This window comes from Aythya marila, assembly GCF_965140915.1.
Source record: "Aythya marila genome assembly, chromosome: 2".
NCBI classification, from domain to species: Eukaryota; Metazoa; Chordata; class Aves; order Anseriformes; family Anatidae; genus Aythya; species Aythya marila.
The window spans coordinates 61998245-62019469 of record NC_139043.1 but is presented as its reverse complement, the minus strand read 5'-3'; the positions used below and the strand labels follow the sequence as shown (position 1 = coordinate 62019469).

The 21225-nt window shown below is 39.4% G+C and overlaps 1 protein-coding gene across 2 annotated transcripts in view; it reads right to left on the bottom strand.

Annotated features, from left to right (window-relative positions):
• BMPER (BMP binding endothelial regulator) overlaps positions 1-21225 on the bottom strand; it is a 155398-nt gene that overhangs the window by 130414 nt on the left and 3759 nt on the right. The window contains exons 2-3 of one of the 2 annotated variants that reach the window (XM_082752318.1): positions 6540-6717; positions 1177-1276 (exon numbers count right to left, since the gene is read on the bottom strand). In XM_082752318.1, the coding sequence (XP_082608444.1) occupies positions 1177-1276; positions 6540-6554 (115 nt within the window). In that variant the 5' untranslated portion in view covers positions 6555-6717. The remainder of the gene's footprint in view (positions 1-1176; positions 1277-6539; positions 6718-21225) is intronic. The other variant, XM_082752317.1, reaches the window with a different exon arrangement.

Below are 21225 nucleotides of genomic sequence, written 5' to 3'. Positions count from 1 at the left end.
TTTTTCCATTTAATTTCAGTTTCTTTCAAGTGTCAGAATTTTAGACAAATCTTTGGACTGAGATTTGCTGATAATATTCGAAAGCTGCAGCACAGAAGCAAAGCAAAGCCCAGTTAGCACACCTCTGCAGCCATCCAGGAAAAACACATATCCATCATGTCTCTTCCACGTGAATTTAAGCATAATCTGTTTTCCTGCATTTGTATTTCTCCAGGGAAGACAATAAACGCTTGCATTTCCCAACAATTTATCCAACCCCATCTCCCTCCCAAAACCACTCTATCACCACTGCAGAATTACACAACAGAGAAAAATAAAGAAAAGTAAAGCTGACTGACTCCAGCATTTTCAACCTCATGGACAGTGTAAGCAGTCTCTCAGCAAAATTAGTGTTTTATAGAATATTACTTACTGATTACTTACTTAATCAGTATTAAAAAAAAAAAAAAATGATTTTTCAGTATACAGAGACTGTTTCACAGCTTAATCTACTTGCACATTTTTTCATGTGAATTAATATAGTAATTGCATACCATACATGTTCAAACAATTAAGTTGTTTATTAAATGATATCCGATAATTAGCTCATTCTAAAGAGCTTTCAAGATACAGTGTTTGTCAAGAAATAGATACATAATGCTTGGATTGCAGCCCACTTTGGCTTTAACAAAAATATCCACAATATTATTATTTGAATCAGGAAATATTTACTAGAAGTATTAGAATTTGGTTTGCTTGTATCTAGAAAAATAGAAATAATCTGGATAAATATTATGATTTTTGTTAATAGCAAGCATGATTCCTCTTACATACCACATGAGGAATTCTTCCGTACTTGTAATTATAATCAGTTTGATTTTGAACTAAAATATTTCCAATAGATAAAGTTAGAGCAGGAGATATCACTCAAAAGACTGACAACATACCAGCAAAGTACAGTCAATATGGATTTCTAAAGGATTGCCATTGCACAAGAACTAATAATCATGAGGTGAATATGTGAATTTATGAATCTCCATCAGCTTTTTAAATATATGGATTATAACTGTGGTTATTGTCTTTCTGAAGTTTTTGGTGTCCAGCTGAGAAGCTTCCAAATTTGTCCTGTCTCTGGCAACATAAATTTGAACTGATAACATTTTTTAAAAGAGAGAAATAATAAGAAGAGAACCACACCTTTGCAGCGTTCACAGCAAGCTCCTCTCTGCTTAATGACAAGAGCACACTCCTTGGAAAGCATGGGACACTTCTCTCTTTTGCATGTCACTTCCTTATTCTGGAGGAATAAAAAAAAAAAAAAAAAAAGAAAAGAGAAAAAAAGATATATATAAACCAAATCCACTGTTCAGTTTCTTGCAACTCAGAAAATAATATGTGAGCCTAACAATCTGTTCTCTTGCTTCAGGAGAAGTCTGTGATTGAAAACACCTTTCTGCCCTTGAAGGAATGCAGTAGAAGACAGCTTCTGAATTATTCAGGAGCACAAGTGAATGAAGTTTAAAACCTGCTAAAACAGCAATTCATAATCACTACACATCATAGTACAGAAAACGTGTCCTATTGAAGAAGTCCACTTTACTTAAACAGACAGCTAGCTACGTGATGTGCTTGTTAAAACATACTCGAGGTGTTACCCCATGAACTACAGAGTTCAGGAGTCATTTTTCATGCTGACATAAGGACAGACAGATGAAGAAAAGAAACCTCAGAGAAAACAAAACTCTCTAGCAGCACTGAAAATCATTTTTAGCTAGTAGTATTACCTGACTATCCAGAGGCCCTTCAAAAGAGGTGGCTATTACTGTACTATAAAACACTGTAATTCATCTCTTCCTCCCCAAAATGCTTAGAATCAATGAAACAATACAAGCAGGTAGAATCACTGTACATTATAGTATCATTTTTTCTATGGCAAAAAGCCAGTAATTATGAAGGCCAAAGAGCACATTGATCATATTAAGAAACATCAATATAGTTTGTATGACAACAAGCACAAGAAACATTACATTTATAGCTTGGCTTTATCCCATAGCATCAACCATTCTGGATAACCCTACCATTTAAAAAAAAAAAAAAAAAAAAAAGGCAGAAAACAAATACTTTGTTTTGTTGTTGTTATTTTTAAAGTCAAATTTTGCTTCCTGAAATTCCTGACTGAAAGTAACCCTCTGAAGTGACCTCCACCTATAATTAGTAGCTCAGTTCATTAAGTGACACAGGTGGCCATTACTAGATGCAAGCACCCACCTTACCCCATCTTGTGACTTAATTAGAGACCAAAAAATTAAAGGGATAGAAAAATGTAAATCATAAAACTAAACCATGCTTTCCAGTCCTTTTCTTCTGCTCCCTGTGGCCTCATTCAAGGTGCCTGTGAAGGATAATACACAGCTTTTATTACACTCCAGCCCTTTGTCTAAAATCAGAGGTTTTATTTTCTTCAAAGTCACTGCCTGATCTGACGGGAGCTATAAAGGCTCTTCAATCTTATCAGTGTAAATGAGGAATAACTCTAGCCAAGCTGGTGTGAAATCAGTAAATGAGAATCTAGCCTTAAATTGCTGCTTGGCTGAAGAGCAGCTGCAGCAACATGAACAACTACTGTAAAGAGACAGGTCACTGTTAGTCACCAACACATGCTGGTTGCTTTGCATCACTCCAGCATTGCAGAGCAACCATAAATGCAATTTAACAGGCTAGTTAAGCTGAATTTATGACAGTGCTCTAGTTTTGGGTTGGCACAAGGCAGCCACATCAGCAAGACTGGCTCAGCAACTTCTTTCTAGAGCACAGGGTGAAATTCTGGTTTTCTTATATGAACGTAGTGCCCCTGATTTTGCCTTATGTCAGCCTGCTGAAGGACAGCAGAAACAACTTTACTTAATCTACTACACACAGTCTGTATTTTGAAGGGTGTTGCTAAGATCTGACTCTCTTTAACAAGAATTTGTTCAATAAGAGATTTAATAAGCCTAGTGACCCTACTACCTTTACCTGCAGGACAGTCTTCTGCATGGTGAAAGTGGTCTGAAGGAAAAGCAAAATCATGTTTGTAGTATACTCCTTTGGAAAACATGATTTACCTAGCTGGGACATGTCATGGACACATGGGATATGTAATACACAGTGTCCCTCTGGGCCAAACGAGCTGGGTAGAACCCACGTTGTGGGGCTTGTCAGGCAACTGCCCTTCAGCCTTCCTCAGGATGAAATCTCCATTGAGGATGGCAAAAAGAGGAATAAGGAGTAAAACAGCTCCGTATTGCTTTTTGTTCCCTGACTCACAGGGACCTCCTAAAATTGTAGAATATTCCAAGCTTGCAGGGACCTACAAGGATTGTCAGGTCCAATTCCTGGCTCCATGCAGAACTACCTAAAAATTAAACCATATGTCTGAGAACATTGTCCAAATGCTTCTCAACTCTGGCAGGCTTGCTGCTGGACTTCTGGGAAAAACATCTCCTGCAGCCTGAATTCTGAGCTAGCTTCTCCCCTTTTCTCCTAAGCCTGGCCTCCCTCTGCCCTCAGGTACATCCTGACATGATCATTTCTTGACAGGAAATCTTCCTAAGGATGGCCCTAACACATACATGTATATTTAAACAGGTGGTATTTACTAGACAGCATTCTGAACTAGAAGTCTCCTATTTGGCCTAGATTACTTCAATAAGAAATTATCTCTGCCAAGTTTGGTACCATTGAGCCAACCAAGGGTGGGCAGCCAAATTTGGATCTCGCTCTTTTTCCCTTATCATCAGCAGCGCCAGTGGCTAAACCCCAAACTCAGAACAGATGATTTTGTAGTTCATGACCTGGTGCTGAGGACGGTTTTATATCAAACAGCTGTTCCACAAAAAGCACATTAGTTGCCCAAGGGTCAGCACTGGGAACTGAAGGGTCCTCACCCCTCAGAGTGTGCCTTTAGCAGTAGGCTACACATTTATATCCCAGTAGACCTAGAATTACTTGCTGCTCAGTGGCCCAGCTTCAGCAGAAGAGGGTCTTGTCCCTCACACTCTCAAAGGCCATGGGTCCTGACAGCAAAGATACTTGTGGGAAAAGTGGGAGATGAGTCTTTGAATTGCCTCCAGAGGTGGCAGGCACTGAACCTGGATCACCATTTCAACAGTGAGTCGCTACAGCATAGTGCTGAAAGGTGTAGACAAGACAAGGTTCTACACTTACCCCAGGTTTCTTTTAAGAAAGAAAGGAAACAAAAAAAAAAAAAAAAAAAAGGAAAAAAAAAAAAAAAGGAAAAAAAAAAAGCAGGATCAGCTCTGTCCTTTGGAGAAGAAGCTGCAGCATCCTGCCTGTAAGAACAGCTCTGTGTATCCCAGGTAAAACAGAGCCAATCCTTTGCCACCATAAGAAGGACAGCTAAGCCCTGAAGCAGGGTGGTAATCACAAAGCTGATGTTCCTCCTCCTATCTAAGCTGTTGTTGCAGGGGAGCCCCAGACAGCTCAGAAACTGTCTGTGTCAGATGCCAGCCTAAGGTGTCTAACACACTATGCAAGAAAAACATGAAAAAATATGCCAGAAGATGTGGAGAAAAGGGTTAATACCATGCTGATCCATCATAGGACAGCAGCAGCAGATAAAACAGGGCTGGTAAATCATTGTTTAGTCTATTGCAGTAAGGCATTATCCACCGCAGATCTCACAGGCCCATGGGGTGTAAAAGTACAAGGCTTAAACAAAGAGCAATTGTCACCAGGAGCTTTTTTTTTTTTTTTTTTTTTTTTTCACCCTGTCATCCAAAACACTGCTCTTAATGCGTACTGTCCATCTGCTTATTTCAATTTTGCTGCCTCCTTCCCTCCCATTTCACAAGGGCAGAGGGGAGTGTGAAAGCAAATGGACTTTAGCAACAAATCCTTTCCTTCCAAATGCATCCCCTACTACTCCCAGTATTCATATCATTTCAATACTTGTCCCCGCCATACATTAGATAGTTGCTAAGTAGCTGCACGAAGGAGAGCTGTATTACCAAACCTCCCTCTGCGTTGTCAACAGTGTCTACGGAGTTGTTGAAAGCTCTCAGATACTTTGATTTTTGCTGTTCTTAAGAGAAAACTTCTTAGACGGCAACATTCAGAAGCCAACAGTTATGGGAGGGTAGGGGATTTTTTCCTTTTGTTTAAAGGACATGCACTCTGGCACTGAGAAGTGCGGAAGAGACACATGGCTCATAAATACATAAACCATTTGCTAAATCAGAAACCTGGGAGTCAGTCAAAATCCATAATAGGATCCCAAGATTCATAATAAATAACTTTTAATTATAGTCCTGCACAATTTTAAACAGATGGTTTATAGATTCACATCTGGGATTTTTATTATTTTTTTTTAATTTAGTGCTCAGGCACACACATACACAGAAAGGGAGAGAACATCGCAAAACCTCGGCTAAGGCTTTTATTAGTGTTGGAAAAATATGTATTTTTTAAAAGTGGTCAGGCTAATCCAGAACAATGCTGCCACAGCTGACGCAACTCACCAGTGAGCACTCGGTAAAGGCTTTGCGCTGAAATCTCAAGCTCCCTAGGAAAGGAAAACTTAGGGAAGTGCTGGAGCATCACCCTGGACTCATCACCTGCCCTCACAGAGCCTGACAGTGAAGAACTCACTTTTCAATGTGCCTGGGGGTAGATCAGAAAGTTTTGTTGGTTGCCCATGTTTCTCCCCTCTCCCACATTTTGCCAGTGGGATCCAAAGGTCTCTTCTTGAACTTTGCTTGCAAAGGTGATGTCAAATTCCTGTACAGGACAGATACAGTAACCAGAGCTTATACTGGTGTTGCTGCCCCATGTTGCCTTTACTGCAACCCACTCTCAACACAATTTGTTCACCTTCCACACACACCTCGTATTTTTACCTTCCATCAAAGACCCCTGCACAAAATAACCCAGTCTGGTGACAAAATATATCAAACTAACGGCCTTAAACTCATGTGGTACAGTTAAATAAAATGCCAACATGAAAAGAAAAAGAAAAAGAAAAAAACACTAAAAATAAATCTGAATATTTGGCAGGGATCTTAGAGAGGATGAGTGCCAAACCACAGCTTGGAAGCTGCAGCCAACTTTCTAAAGGGTTCCCCACTGGGCTCCAGCCGGCTCACAGCAGCCACCAGGAGGATGGCTCTTTTCAACCTGGATTTGGCTTGGAGGAAAAAAATCAGGAATCCACTTCATTTCTTCAGGGCTACACCCATCAACAGTATTGCGAGCCCACAACTTGCCTGTCAGCTGTGGAAGACCTCGCAGATGTAGATTCTCAGGGGGCTTGATTTCCGATGCAAAATCCCCCCCCCCCCAAACACACACACACTTTTTTATGTAAATGCATTTCTGATATCCTGAGAATATTGAGTATTTATGCTGGATAGCAAAAATGATGCTTAAATTGTCATTTAACCAAAAAAGCTTATACGGAGAGAGATTGTAAAAGCCACAAGGACAGATTTGGTAGAAGTATGAACTATCATTAATGGATAATCCTGAAAACATTCATTTTTGACCATTATTCATCACAGTACCTCTATGATGCTCATTAGTAACTCTCACTGAGTCCTCCTCCCTGAGTAGCTCAGAGTCTCCTGAAGTTCCTGCAAGAAGTCTGTGGGATCGTCCTCCAAAATAATAAAAATTTTCAGACAATGGCAAAAGCTACCCCCAGGGAATTTGGGATGCAGCTTTCAGATGTGTACATATGACCTTGGGAGAAAAAAAAAAAAAGAGCCATTTAAAATGAATGAGGCCGGTGCACTCAAGCCCCTTAGGCAACATCCCCACTGAGAGGTGCAGGACAGGCTGAAGCACAAGTTGAAGCACTCTGCGCACCACCACCCACACTGCTGGCTCTCTTCCAGATATTGCACACAGCCAGGGCATCCTCACAAGCATCCACAAAGCCATGCTCACTCCATATGAGCCACAGGAGCAAGGGTTTGGACCAGCTCTGGCCAACGGCTCTTTCCCTCAGCAAAACTGGGGAGCACAGGCTCCCAGCTGCATGTCTGCACCCATGCTTACAGGCAGACAGCCCCATGTTGGGCCAGCCCGAACTCGAGAACAGGCTCAGACACGTGCATAACTCATGGTCTAGACAAATCCTGAGGCACTTTCTGAAAACGCTACCCCTTCTCCTTTGGCACTCTTGACAGGAACTTCATGTCTCACGGCCGATTTGCAAACTTCCCTATAACTGGTGGAGCTGATGCAAGCAGGCAATCCCTGCTAAGTGCTGCGGGCCTGCTGTCTGCAGTGACTGCTTCTCTTCCTGAGTAGGAACTGTATACTTAGGCCTCAAGGAGGAGACACCACTTCCCAAGGAGAGAGGTTTGCAGACATTTCAGACCACTGTCAAGGGAGGGCAGAAAACGGATTCATTTCCCTTGTTCTCGTCTGATTATCTGTTTTCCTTGAAAAAACAAATGTTATGGGTACAATAACAAAAATGGTTCAGCACACTAAATGTTCCTTTAAATTCAAGGTGGAAAAGATATTCCCCTATGCAGCCATTTTCTGCAAAATAATACAGGTCTCTTTGTTTACTCACATAAACCCACAAACACCAAGGCACATACCTTTCACTGTAGAGAGACAGAAATCCTATTAATTTTAAGCATATCTTTAATTTTAATGGTACAATTCACAACAGTGCAGCCAAACATATGTTTTAGTACTTCCAGCATCAAGGCCTTGCCCTTGGTACAACACAACCAAGACTTCAGCACGAATTGCATTAGACAGATGCAAATGACAGTATTTCGTCAGGAACAAAATACATGAGTTCAACCCAAAAAGTCCCTTTTTCCTTTACTGTGCAGTGCACGTGGTAGCCTCCAATGCACTCCTTCATCCCTGTAATCTCTAATTTTTGTCCTCCCTGCTTGGGAGGAGGCAGCAGCTCTCAGTGGTGGTACCAGCCACCGCCTCCTGAATTCAAGCTCTCCCCACTCCCTAGGAAATGGGATTAAAGCGAAGGCCCTGCTGAAAGATGACACCAAATTTCACCGCAAATGGGTATTCCCCACCACTGTGAGGAGCACATTAGTATGTGCAAGTCATTCAGGACACATCACTCACAACCCCTTACAGACTGAACAGATACTTTTTTCAGTGTGTTTAATGATGTTTACCAGCATGAGGAAAGTGACCTCTGTGGCCTGCTTCAGTCCTGATCTCCCCTGACAGCAGCCTGCTGCACTGTTATGTGGTGAAAGGAAGACGCTCTTCTCCTACACTCGTTTGTGTTAGCACAACTGCAGAGACTGCAGCTGGGATCAGGGTCCTGTAACATCATACATCACCTCAGCACATGATAGGAGCAGATCTCTGCTCCAGAGCTTATCAACAAAGTAAGCACAGCCGAACAAAATGACCATAACTGCACATTAAGTCAGAAAGCCAGAACAGGATCCAGACATCTTCGCTCTCCACCTCCCCATCTCCACCTCCACTTTAAGTGTCACCAGCATTACATTTCTTTAACTACACAGCTAAAGGCAAAACTTCATGAGACAACAGAATAGTGTATGAGTGTCTTCCAGCAATAAAAGACAAGGTCTTCAGAAATTCCCAGCAGTTTGTATTGCAGTCCAAAAAACTACCCATCCAGGGTCACACTCTGAGGTTCTTGTTGGGGACCACACCTTTGCAATTCATGAGATTTGTGCATTTAGAATTCACGTCTTTTCCCCTTTCCTGCATTTTCAACAACTGAAAAAAAAAAGTGGTTTTGTTCTGTCCTGTCTGAAAAATTAATATTAACTTAGTCCCATCAATAGAGCCTCCCATCAAGGTGCTTCTTTTTTTATTTTTTTAAATATTTCCATCCCAGTTGTACAGACAATTCTCATTTAATTTTCCAACAAATTTGTTGCCAATGAGATAAATGCAAAATGATGGAAATTGGGAAAAAAAAAAAAAAAAAAAAAAAAGGCATCAAAATATGAATCCATCAGTTCAGAATTACTGTTTTTGGATGAGTTCACAACATCTATTATAGGTCAAATACTGATTGATGGTAATTTCTCTTCTATTGATGTAAATTAAACCTTAATTTGGCCTTCATTTAAAATTTAACTTAAATAAATTTAATTTAAAATAAATAACTTTAAATTTAATTTAAATAAATTTTAAATTAAAAAAATATTTTATTTATGCATAGTAGAAATTACTTCGTCACATTTTGATGGGTTAAACCTACAAATATATGCTGTCCAAACAATAGTTACCTGTCATTGTGTCTTTATTGCCTTCTGTGTCTGACGTCTACTTACTCAGACTTTACACTGGAGACTGAGATAGAGGAAAATACACTGGTTTTGAGTTTGAACCTGCTCTGAAAACTTTGAACAAAGCAGCCCTTGAGGCCATGTACTTCTTAAAGAGTTTAAAAAGCCCTATGGGCCTCCTAACTTACTCTGCAACAAGTCATATCCCATGAAGAAACTCACTTCTGTACAACACAAAAACAGGCTAGATTAAAGAAAAGGGAAGGAAAAAAAGCAAGGTCCCCTGCTGCTCTGTCTGGCCAGAATCATGTCTTTTATTGCCCATATCCTCTAAAGGAACGATGCTCTCATGATATATTACCCTAATATATCACCAAGTGACAGTTTTCTCATGATACTGTATCCTCAAAGATGTGATGCATGCCAGAAGCAGCAACACAAGATCTCAGGTGGAGGGGGTGGGGTGAGGGGGTAGGAGTGGAGTTATTTTCTTCCATATTTTCAATCTACAATTTATTTCTTAATTTTATTTTGCTGGAAAATAATAATAAAAATAAATAAATAAATAAATCCCTGCCAATCCCAGCTTCATAATCCAAAGGACTGTTAGAAGCCTCACAGTAATAGCAGAGCTTTTAAACTGGAAAGCACAAAAAAAAAAAAAAAAAAAAAAAAGAGGTTATTCAGGGAGCAAGAGCATTTTGGACTGTCTGAAGGGGCAAGAGCTTTCAGGGTCTTTTCATGCTGCCTCCAGATCACAGGGGCTCACTCCTCTTTGCTGCAACTGCTCTGTACTACTGATATGTGGGAGCATCTTCATCCAGTTGGTGCCAGTGCAAGAAGGCTGAGGCCATGGGAAAACTTGGTCAGAAAAAGATATGCCACAATGATGTTTTACGTGACACATCTCATTTCTACAAGTCTTCCTTAGATTCACTCAGATTCCTGATGGATGCAAAGCTTTACTGCTATAAGAAAGAGTGTGGAATACACCGTTGGTCAAAATACTTCCCTTTGTTTTGACCAACCACCTTGCCAAATCAGGTTTATATTTTGACTTTCAAAGATTCAGCCAACACTGTAGCTACTAGGAGAAAAAGCACGTTTGGACTTGTGAACTGAGCAAAAGTGATATGGAAGTCATTGGGAGGAAACGAAAAGCCAAAGCTGTCAAAGTCACTTTCGCAGTCCTTTAGTTGACCTTGACCATATTTTGTGGCCTGGCCTTTGCTGCTTTTGGCGAGATGTAGCAGCCCTTATTCACAGCACTGCTCACTCAGCCACATGACAATACCATTGCAGTCACTGAAACCACCCACGTGAGTTCAGAGGTTTGAGCTGAGCTCTTCAGCACAGACACATGCACAGTGCCCTATGTACTGGGTAGGCCCAGTTAATTATGCAGTTATTTTTAAATGTGGCTATGGAAAGAAGTTTGCTGTCCAAAATAAGAAACTAATATTGCACAACCACTTTCTGCTTGAAAAATCCAGTGGTTAAAACATGTTTTTGCATAATCTTTGCCTTGCAGGGACAATTCTCACTTCTGAAATTTGAATTCCCTTCTTTCTGTTTTGCACATGTACAAACAAACAGATTCGGGAATGTTCAAAGCTGGTGAATCTTGACTATAACAATACATTGAATAGGAGCAATGCACACAGATTTTTCTCAGCCTGTGTCCCCTTCACTCCTTCCTCTACCCTTGCACTGCTGGAAGTAAAAAAAAATAAAAATAAAACCAACAACAAATAAAAAACTGTTTCTGACAAGTAAATGGAGCTGACATTAGAGCGAAACTATAAGGTGAATGGGATATGCGCAAGCCATTTGTCATCTTGACAAAGTGATTTTCAGTCACCAGTGGGACACTTTAAAGACATCTGAACAGTTGGCCTTGACCACCAGCATTTCTTACGGTTTATAAGGGGCCCTGTGGGACCCAGAACATAACCTGCTTTTGGAAGCAACTCCTGCAATGGTACCTCTTGATGTAAAGGCAGTGTGATATATCAGATGCCATTAAGATCTTTGCTAGCTGATTATATTTACATAAGTATGGAGTGCAGATAGCATCTTGTTAACCCAATTAATGAGACTCAAATGTCAGGGAAGGGATTATGCCTAGCTGGAAGTCCAGAGTGCTAGAAAGGCAGCCACAGATGATTTAATTGTGTGGAACAGCCCTGTTCCCTTTGAAAAGCAAGAGCTCAGGCAGGAGCACTACTACCCAGGCAGCCAGGAGGAAAACCACAGGGGAAGAGGAAAGATGGTACAAAATCCAAAGGTTTCACACCTTTAGCATAAGCAGGACTCTTTATGATGAGAGACTTAAGTGCCATGTAAAAATAATAACCCAGGGCTAAACTGAAGAAAACTGAAAAGTATCCTCCTGAGGTCTTAGAAACTTTTTTATTAACTGAACTGTGCCTTACTCTGCAATAAGAGAAGGTCTTCATCACCAAGTCACAGCCTGATCTGCAATGGAACAGGAATAACATTTCATTACTTCACTACAAGTTGTTTTTCTCCCACGGTCTCAAACTACTCAACTGTACAACATAAGAGGAGATGCTCCTGTTTTCCATGAGTGACTGCAGAGCAATGAAACCTGAATGACAAAGAATGAGGTACTTGGCCCCAAAATGGAGAAAAGCTCAGGGTACAGCCTTACACTCAGTACTTCCCATTAGTTCTCTGCTCAGCATGATGGCTGTAAGAAACCCCTCTTCTGAGTTGTCTTATCAGTGGAGGAGACAAGATAGTTAGCATGGGCTGCTTGGGCCAATAGCCCAGTCTAAGCAGCAGCCAGTGAGTTAACCGAAATCTAATGATAACACTGTTTCATGGGCATGGCCACAAGCTGTCCACAAAAACACAATAGTAATATTAAGTTTCCAGAAGATGCTTAAAATCCATTTACACCTCTGGTTCCAGAGTCATACATAGCTTTCTTGGAGTCATGTCACATCCATGGACTCAACTAAAGCTCTGTCTCACCAGTAGTCTTTGTGCTGTCTTTGTGCTGTATGAAAGAGGCAATGCCCAACAAACAGGCTGGAGATACTTAATAATCTCTCCATCTCGCTGCTTTCCAGTGAGCCTCCCTTTTGTTGTAGATGATTTGCTTTCTTTTTCCCTTTTTGGCTCCTACCTTTTTATGTTTCCATATGTGGACTGGTTTAATTATGCCAAGAAACCTGATAATATCAAAGATAGTAATTCTATACTAAAATAATTATATACAGTTCTAGGCACAGAAAACACACCCTTCTTGTAACAACATGTACATAAAACCACTCTAATTTCTTACTACCATGTCCTACAACTCTATTCATTTATTTAAAAAAAAATAAAAATCCACTACAGATTGATTTTGGGGTCAAAGAGTTTTTGTTTGCGGATTAAGAAAGTTGCCAAGTTAAATTTGACATACACAGATATTTTTCCAGAAGCTATACAAATTCTATACTTCTTCTATTTCCTCATCACTTTCATGTCAGACAAGCTCTGGTTCAGTATCAGTGCATTATGCTACATCTTAAATATCCACATCAGCAAGTTTCTCCAGAAACGCTTAATGCTTTTAGACCGTAGGCCTTTGCCATACTTGTGTTAAAGAGGTTTCTTGCACTGCTGCACTGACAACATTTTAATGCATAATTTTAATTGTCCAGCCTTCTTTTACTCACAGCTTTTGCAAACAATCCATCCATCGACCCTTGGTTTACAGACTAAAAAGCTTCCATGCTTTACATTCTGCCTGCCAACATCATTTTATTCATTTGTTTTAATCAAAAGCATTTGCCAGATTGAATCACCAACCCACCTAACCCAATCAACTGCTCCAGCTCTCCCTAGAGCTGAGTATTTGGGGGGTAAAATGCCAAATGTGAAAATGATCAGCTGTGCACTGCCATATGCAGAAGAAAATATTATCTGTGAAAAGCAAATGATCAGCAGTCTCCCTGTACTAGTACAGCCAGTTGCCCTTACCAGCATTCTGGGTCCCATATTCAACTAACAGCCCTACCTAATGCCTAGCCACATTGCCCAGTTCCTTCCTGCCCCAATGATTCCCAAGCAGCACAATCTGGTAATGCTTCACTAAATGGCACCACCAAACCATAATCATCATGGGGCCTTCAGTGCTGTGGTTTATCAGCTCCTCTCTCCCACACTATCCTTCAACCACACACAACCACTCAGACAGAAAAGGAGTAGACAACCTCAGGACATTCAAGGTCTGTTATTCTTCAGCCACTGAGAACTCTTAAGACAAACCAGAAAAACAGATGTCAATGTCTCATTCTTGCTGGCCACCAGAATAAATTCTGGTGGTTCCAAATTCTTGGACAGATCCAATTCCCATTGAAGCCACTTAACATAATTTAATATGAAGTTGCCAGGAACTGTTAAAAAAAAACACACAACTTTTAACCAATATGCTGTCAGAAGTTTCATCTTCCTGGATGGGGCTCTAGGACACATCAGTTTGCATCCTCCTGGACCTACATGTAAATGTCCAATGAACAGGAAACTTCAACATTGCAGGCTGGGTTTGATGCATACACAAGGCAGTGCCACCACCATGCAACTGGCTGTAAACACTTCATGGGAAGTAGACCTGCTCTACAGTGAAATAGAGTATAACTGTGTCTATGCAGCTCTAAAACAGAGTTAATAAAACCTGATGCAATCTTTAACACTGAAACTTTGCAAATAGGTTTATTTTAAACAGAGACTCTGAAAAATTGGGGTCTCAGTTGGTCCATGAAAATACCAGATTGTTTTCATCCTTTTTCTAAGTGGCATTCTATCACACATCCATCCTTTTTGCTAACAAGAACAAATAGACTTCCAACTCCAATGCTATTTAACATTAATGCCTTTTTCTGTAGCACTTTATGGCACAAATATATAATGCCTCCCTCTCTGAAAACTCAAAGAAACAATACAAAAATTAAAACCACAGACAGGAGGTTGATGCATGGAACAAATGAGGAAATGAATATAGTAACACCTGAAGAGGATGAAAATCATAGCACATGAAGGCATATTATCTTTTTTTTTTTTTTTTTTTTTTAGGGGGATAGCAGTATGCAGTCCTAGTTTAACAACCTATTTCCCATTTTGGAGCACTATGTAAAGTAAGTGGATTCCAGAAACTGGGGAAAACTGGGGGAAAGATGGAGGGAAAAAGAAGGCAAAAACTGGAAAAAGAAGTCTAACAAATAAATGGGAAGAACAGACAAAAAAATCCAGGTCTCAGAAAGCACACAAGGTCAGCTCCTGAGGATGGCAAGAAGGGATGGGGTCCATGCTATACTCAGAGACAGGGCTCAGCTCTTGATACAGCTGGATGCAAAATGATGCACAAAGCTAGATCTGACAAATGGTTAGACTAGGAACTTTTCAGCTGCAGCTTAATGCATGTGATGAAGAGGCCAAGAGGCCTCAGAGGAAGTAATTACAGCAGTTATTAGGTACAAAATGAACAAGTACCAGTATGATAGTCATTTGAATAGTAGTATTAATGGTAAAAGCTTTTATACAATATTGTTTTTTTCTTCACAATGGCCTTTTATTTGACCATAAGCTCAATATAAAAAGGTTGCATTTTCATTTGATTTTTTGGTTGTTGCTTAATATTTTTCTTCCCTCAAAAATTTCCATTAAAACATGATGGGGAAATAAAACCAGATATTTTGTGGGGAAAAAATATCTATTTTTATATAGCAGCACAAAGCAGAACACCAGAAATACTGACTTTGTGAACCATTCACTTACAGGACTATAATTCTTAAAAAGACTGTTAACAACTCAATGGAAGAAACTTGAAAGCTAATAAAAACTATATACAGGTAACTGTATGCTTTTAAAATGCCATTTTGATATTGGACAAGCTCTTTAATAATGTTTTTCTTATTGGCAATAAAAAAGTGCTTTAACTTAGGCTGATCCATTTTGCACTTATTGTAGACACATTCCAAAGACATTTGCAACTTATATTACATTTTTCCATTTAGTTTATGGCATTTTTGTGCCCTTCATACTTTTCCCCGTATTATTTATACATTTTAAATATGTTATTTTGTGTTTGAGCTCTCTGATCCATTAATTACACCAAAGAGAATCTCATTTCCATACTTGATGTATTGGATCTTCATCATCACTGCAGTGACATATCACCAGCGCTCTTCCAGGAGTGTTTTGCCAAGACCTATAATCAGTTCAGCACTATGTGCATATATATGTTTGCTCAATGCAGCTGACTCTATGTCAGAAATTTGCAAGTAGTGAACTCCTTGCTAGACCATGTGGTCTGAAAACAACATGAAATAACTTCAAGCCTGCAGATTTCCAGAAAGACTTAATCACAAGCTGTCACATATGACTGTGTCTCCAAAATAAATGTCACGAGAAAGCATAACAAGCTGAGGGCATACATACCTATGTAGGGATATGCAAATTTCACCCACAACGACAAGTGTTTTGAGAGGTTTTACTTTGGAGTAGCTCTGGCCTGTTCCGTTGACTGGGTATCCAGTAGCAGTTGGAGCCCCTGTTGCAGCTCAGTTTCATAGAAATCACAGAAATGCTGGATGGATGGGACCACTGAGCCAGGCAGGAGAAGTGGGGCTGAGGGCAGCACAGCGCTTTGATCTGAAAGAAATCCTGCCTGCACACTCTGAGACCACTCTGGGATGTGAAGTGATGTGCAGCAAGTGGACTTCAAAAGGGACGCAGATGGCACAGACACATTACACAGCTATAAAATCCATATTCATTCATTTCTCAGAAGTGAAAATTACATGGAGATGTTTCACATGGTACTACTTGGTCAGGGTGGCTGTATCTGTATATAGGACTACCCTGACTTGAACATTGCCTCAACACCACTCATGTAAACCTAGAGGACCAAGCCAGAGTCACCATTTTCTACTATCAGTAGTTTATGTCTCATTCTCAGACCAAAGCCTCATCTTACACAGAGGCACCACATTAATTTAGAACTGAATCTACTTGAGTCATCCTTTAGGAGACCCTACCAAAACTGTCATCTCCAGAACAGATAATTATCCTGCTCAGGCTCTTGATTCAATTCACTTTGCACTTGCAAAACAAGCTTCATATACACATATTGTTCCTTGATCTCTCTGAGAAAGTACATATGGGACAGCCAGTTGCACCAGACATAGAGTTTTACCTGTTGTGGTTTTTTTTTTGTTTGTTTGTTTGTTTGTTTTCTGAGCTTATTTTGTGGTTGTTCTGTTTGTTTTTGTTGTTGTTTTTCCCCTTCTCCTTTAAGAGATGGCATATTCATCTGTATCTTTTTTTTTTTTTTTTAATTGGATAAAAACTAATAAAGCTTTCATCATGCTGGGGCATGTTTGGTGTTCCAGGAACCCTTTAAACACCAATCAAAACAAAACTCTCTTTTGCAGTAGTATGGGGTTGAAAACTACCAGCACACTACTGTATCCTAGGCTTTTTTGTCTCTTTGTTTGTTATTTTTGTGGGTGAAGAGAAAGCTGATTATATTATGCAGTAATAAAGACCAAGAATATTTAAATTGAAAGAAGATGCAGTCTTGGTAGATTCTGTAGTTATGTATGTAAACTATTGAAATTATATTAAATAAAATAGGTATGAAAGAATTGTTTGATGATTATTTATTTTTTTTTAATATGCACTACTCCACTAAAAGTCATCTGGGCTGCATTATACCTTGATGCAACAACAATTGAATCCTGATGTACGAAAACACCACCATCTTCACTGAACATGTGTCAAACACTTGCTCTCAGGCTAGTTATGCATTTTCAGCTTGTGTATTGTGCCACAGAAATCAGCTATGTTATAGGTAAAGAATCCCAGCAAATTTAGTAGTTTTCTTGTTTTAGCCTGTAATGAGGAGTTGAGTCTTTTAGGGGGTACAAGGAGGTCTAGGACAGAGGTTCTTTCTTCTATTTTTCGTTTTGTTGCACTTGGTTTCACTACCCAGTTGGTTCAAGCTAGGTAGAACACTACATCTTATAATGACAAATTTAACATATTTTTTTTATGAGCAAAGGTCAAATTCTGCATTGCACATTTGGATTTAAAAGCGGAAATTTAAACTACAGAATGATGTTTCTAGCTGAATAAAACTTATGCCAAGCAAAACACTGATTTCTTGTTTTCTGAGCTCCTGTCTCCAAACTTTTCTCAGGTTTCCAACACTTGGTTACACTTTCTGGCTCACATTTATTTCCTTCTGTTCTAGATTTCTGTGATAAAAGGTTGAGACATATGATTACCACTCCTCAGGTGCAGTTGGCAAGTTTGAGGTGCAGGCATGAGGGAAAGGGGAAAGGGAAAACGGGGGGGGGAATGGCACTATTTTAGATGTGGTTTGTCAAGATCACCACTGGCTTTTATCAGCTGTTTCTTTACACAACTCACTTTGTTCTAAAGTATTTAGGAAGAAAGAGGAAAAAAAAAAAAAAAAAAAAAAGACTTTCTCTCCACAGAAAGAATACACTGAAGATAAAACTGGTCATTCTCTTGACAAAATAAGAATGATTTTCTGCCAAATTGAGATAAGCTCTTGCAATGTGCAGGACACCATTACCTAAGGTGTACTTATCTATTTCCTTGCAGTTCCTGGCTTCTCACCTATCACTTTCAGCTGGCATTTTTGATCCATTCATTTTAAAACTACATCCACCACTGGCCAGTGAACAGGTTATTCTTGGATCACTGCTTGCTTCTGGCAAAATATTCAGGGTTCATGCAGATGATGATACATGAGCACGAAATGGCACAGCTCTCTCCTCACCACCACCTATCATCATTGTCATTGCTGAGCTCATCTCACCTTCAAAACACTCTGCACTCAGAAGCTTAATTCAGGCTAAGTCAATTCTGTGGGGTTTTTACATTTTCATCCTGTAATTATATACAGGTTCTCATTTCACCTATTTCCGATGGACTGTAGCATTTTTATGTCTTTTCCAAGTGTATGTTGAAGTATATATTTCTTGAAAGAAAATGCTATAATATCAGCTGTGAGACTACTTCTATTTTGGGTTTTAGATACCTCCCAGCCAAAAAGCTGTACCAACAAAAACTCTGCTGCATTTGGTTATTTACTGTGCTGTACCAAAGTTGAACTTAAAATATTTCATGCCTATTTTATATGCTCACACACATATAAAAGAAATGTAATCAAATGTTCCCCCGATTCTCCATTAATAGCATTTTCCCCCTGACATTTCAAAATCCTCAGTATTTATCTGCACTACAAAAAGTCCAAAACTTACAAAAATGTGGTAAATTTTCACATTTATAAAGTTCATTTTCTATTAGCACAAATTCACTCAGGCCTCTGCTACCCTCAGCATAATACTTTCACATCAGAAATATAAAGATCTGCATCTGCACGAAGAGTTTGGTTTCCCCAAACTGTGGAAGGTGTATAAAAAGCTCCTATGGATTGATATAAACACATTTTTCCACAGATGTGTGAGAATATTTTAGATGAGAATTTTTGCATTAGGTAGTCTAGTTATAATCCCTTGCAGTCTTAAAGCATTTAATGGCAGGAATAAAATAATCTATTACTCAAACTCAATCAATGTAATTCTATTTTGAATACTATCAATATTATATGTTTTTACCTATAATCCTCATGCCAAGTCAGACAGATTCTTTAAAACCCAGACCTTTTCATTCAACTTCATAACCCACAGTTTCACTACTTTGATTTTCTAAAACCAGCAGGACATGAGATTTTCTAACTACTGACCACTAAGCATAAAATAACTTCACAATCACATGTTCTCTAACATTCATTTTTTCCTACTGTCAAGGACCACATAATTATATGAAATCATAGTTCCCATCTTTTTTTTTTCTCTTTGGCAAAAATATTTTTTTCTTCAGAGAGTTGGTTTGCATAGTCCTTGTCACTGCTTGTTACATCCAGCATTTCATTTCCATTGTCCACCTTCCCTTGATACAGATCTTGCTGCAGCTTACAGGAATCTATTCCATCCCTGCATCTGAGAAGTCCTGAGAGTAGTTGCAATGGGCCAGTCTACCATGGTATACTACAGTGGCACTTCACAAGCAGGACTGCCTGAACTCTTTATATGGCATAACATCAAAACAACAATTTTCCAACAAAACTTCCATGTGTCCATTATAACCCTTAGCTCTAAGTATCAAGGACGCAAGCACTTTCTCCAGCTTCTGTGTGTAAGAGTGTATAACATGAACACACAAGAAAACAGGTACTTCCAGTTGCCTTCATCCTGCTTTGTGCTATTCCAGTATCTCAAACCCTATGGAAAGCCAGGTGATGCGATAGCTTTCCAGAGATAATGTATCTCCTCAGAGATGCAGAACCACAGACATTCAAAGTGGAAGTGGGCACAAGACCAAAGGCACACTAGCTCTAGTAAAGACATAAATCACAGTACTCAAAACCTCTGGATCAAAAAGCCAACTTTAATTTGCTTTTGCTCATCCACGTCTTAGAACAAGTTCAGGAGAGCAGATGCCAAAAACCTGGTACAAAAAAAATGGGCACAGCCTGCCCATTGTCAGACAGACAAAAAGAAAATTAATGTGTTAATACTGTGATCATACCACCCACACCCACTCATAAAGTGCAAGTGCATGAAGTGAAAGGGGATGGTTTTATACCCAAGCCATTAGAACAGGAGTTAGGAGACCTGAGCCTTCATCACAGTCCTATAAGAAATTCCTTGTGGATAAACCACAATCTCTGAGTTTGATGTTTTTCTACACACACACACACACACACACAGAAAAAAAGCCACTTCTTGCAGACAGGTGTAATTAATGATCATTTCTTTAGAGACCAAATTCATCCATGTTTATTAAGTGCTTAGAGATGATTAGTTGGACAGCAATATAACAGCAGTAAAGTGTAATTGTAAAAGCTCATATTGGAACTTCTGCTTTATGGATGTTTAAAACGACCATTTTTATGGACATTATGACCATAAAAGCAAAGACATATAATTTAAAACATAGGGATCTCCAGATTTTGATCTTGTCAAAACTTACCATAACAAGTAATCACACTCAATAGGCAAAAGCTGAAAGAACTTTATCAGCCTTAACTAAGAGGTAAAAGCTTGCAATGATCTTATTAGTTCTCATCTTTCCTACAAGAACATATTTCTATGTCCTGCAGCTTCGTAACAGTTTGAGGGATCACCGGATATTAGTCTGATTTCTTCTATATCACTAACTACAGATTCTCATCCAATTACTTCTGTGCAAAATTGCATAGTCGTAACCAAAACATACTTCTGATCTTATCATCACTTGCAAGCATCACAAAATGAAAAGTTTAGTATTAAACATAGTGGCTTGTTCTGCTGGTCTTTCTCACATACAGAGCTACAGTGTATATACACACACACTCTTAATCTTACCTCTCTTTCTTTATATTAAGGGCAAGCACCAGTGTTGTTCTGCACAATCCACATTTCAGTTTGAGAAGTGAAGATGTCCAAAACTGAGTTATTGCATGGTGGTTTCAGTGCTTTTTTTTGTTAGAAAAGCATTACCTCTACTTTAGAAGTGAATTATTTACTATGTGCTGCACACAAAATCTCCAGCACATTCTCCACTCCGAAATCCCGTACCACCACAACTTCTCTTTCCACACATTACAGCAGATGCTCATGAGTGAACTTATCTCATTTGGTAACTAGACGGCTGCCTGTAGAAGATCCCCACCAGTGTCCTTTTTGTATTCAAGGTTCAGGGTTTTTTGCTACCAATAGCTCTCTAACAGGACCTACAAGCTTTTGTAAAGCAGCACCCTCAGAAGCCAGCATCTGTTCTACCTGTTATGTTCTTGTTCATGTTCCCACCATGAAAATCAGTCCACTTGGTCTCCACTAATCAATGAGAATAGGCAACTTTTCATTTTGGTCTTTCTACCAAGGCTTCTCAA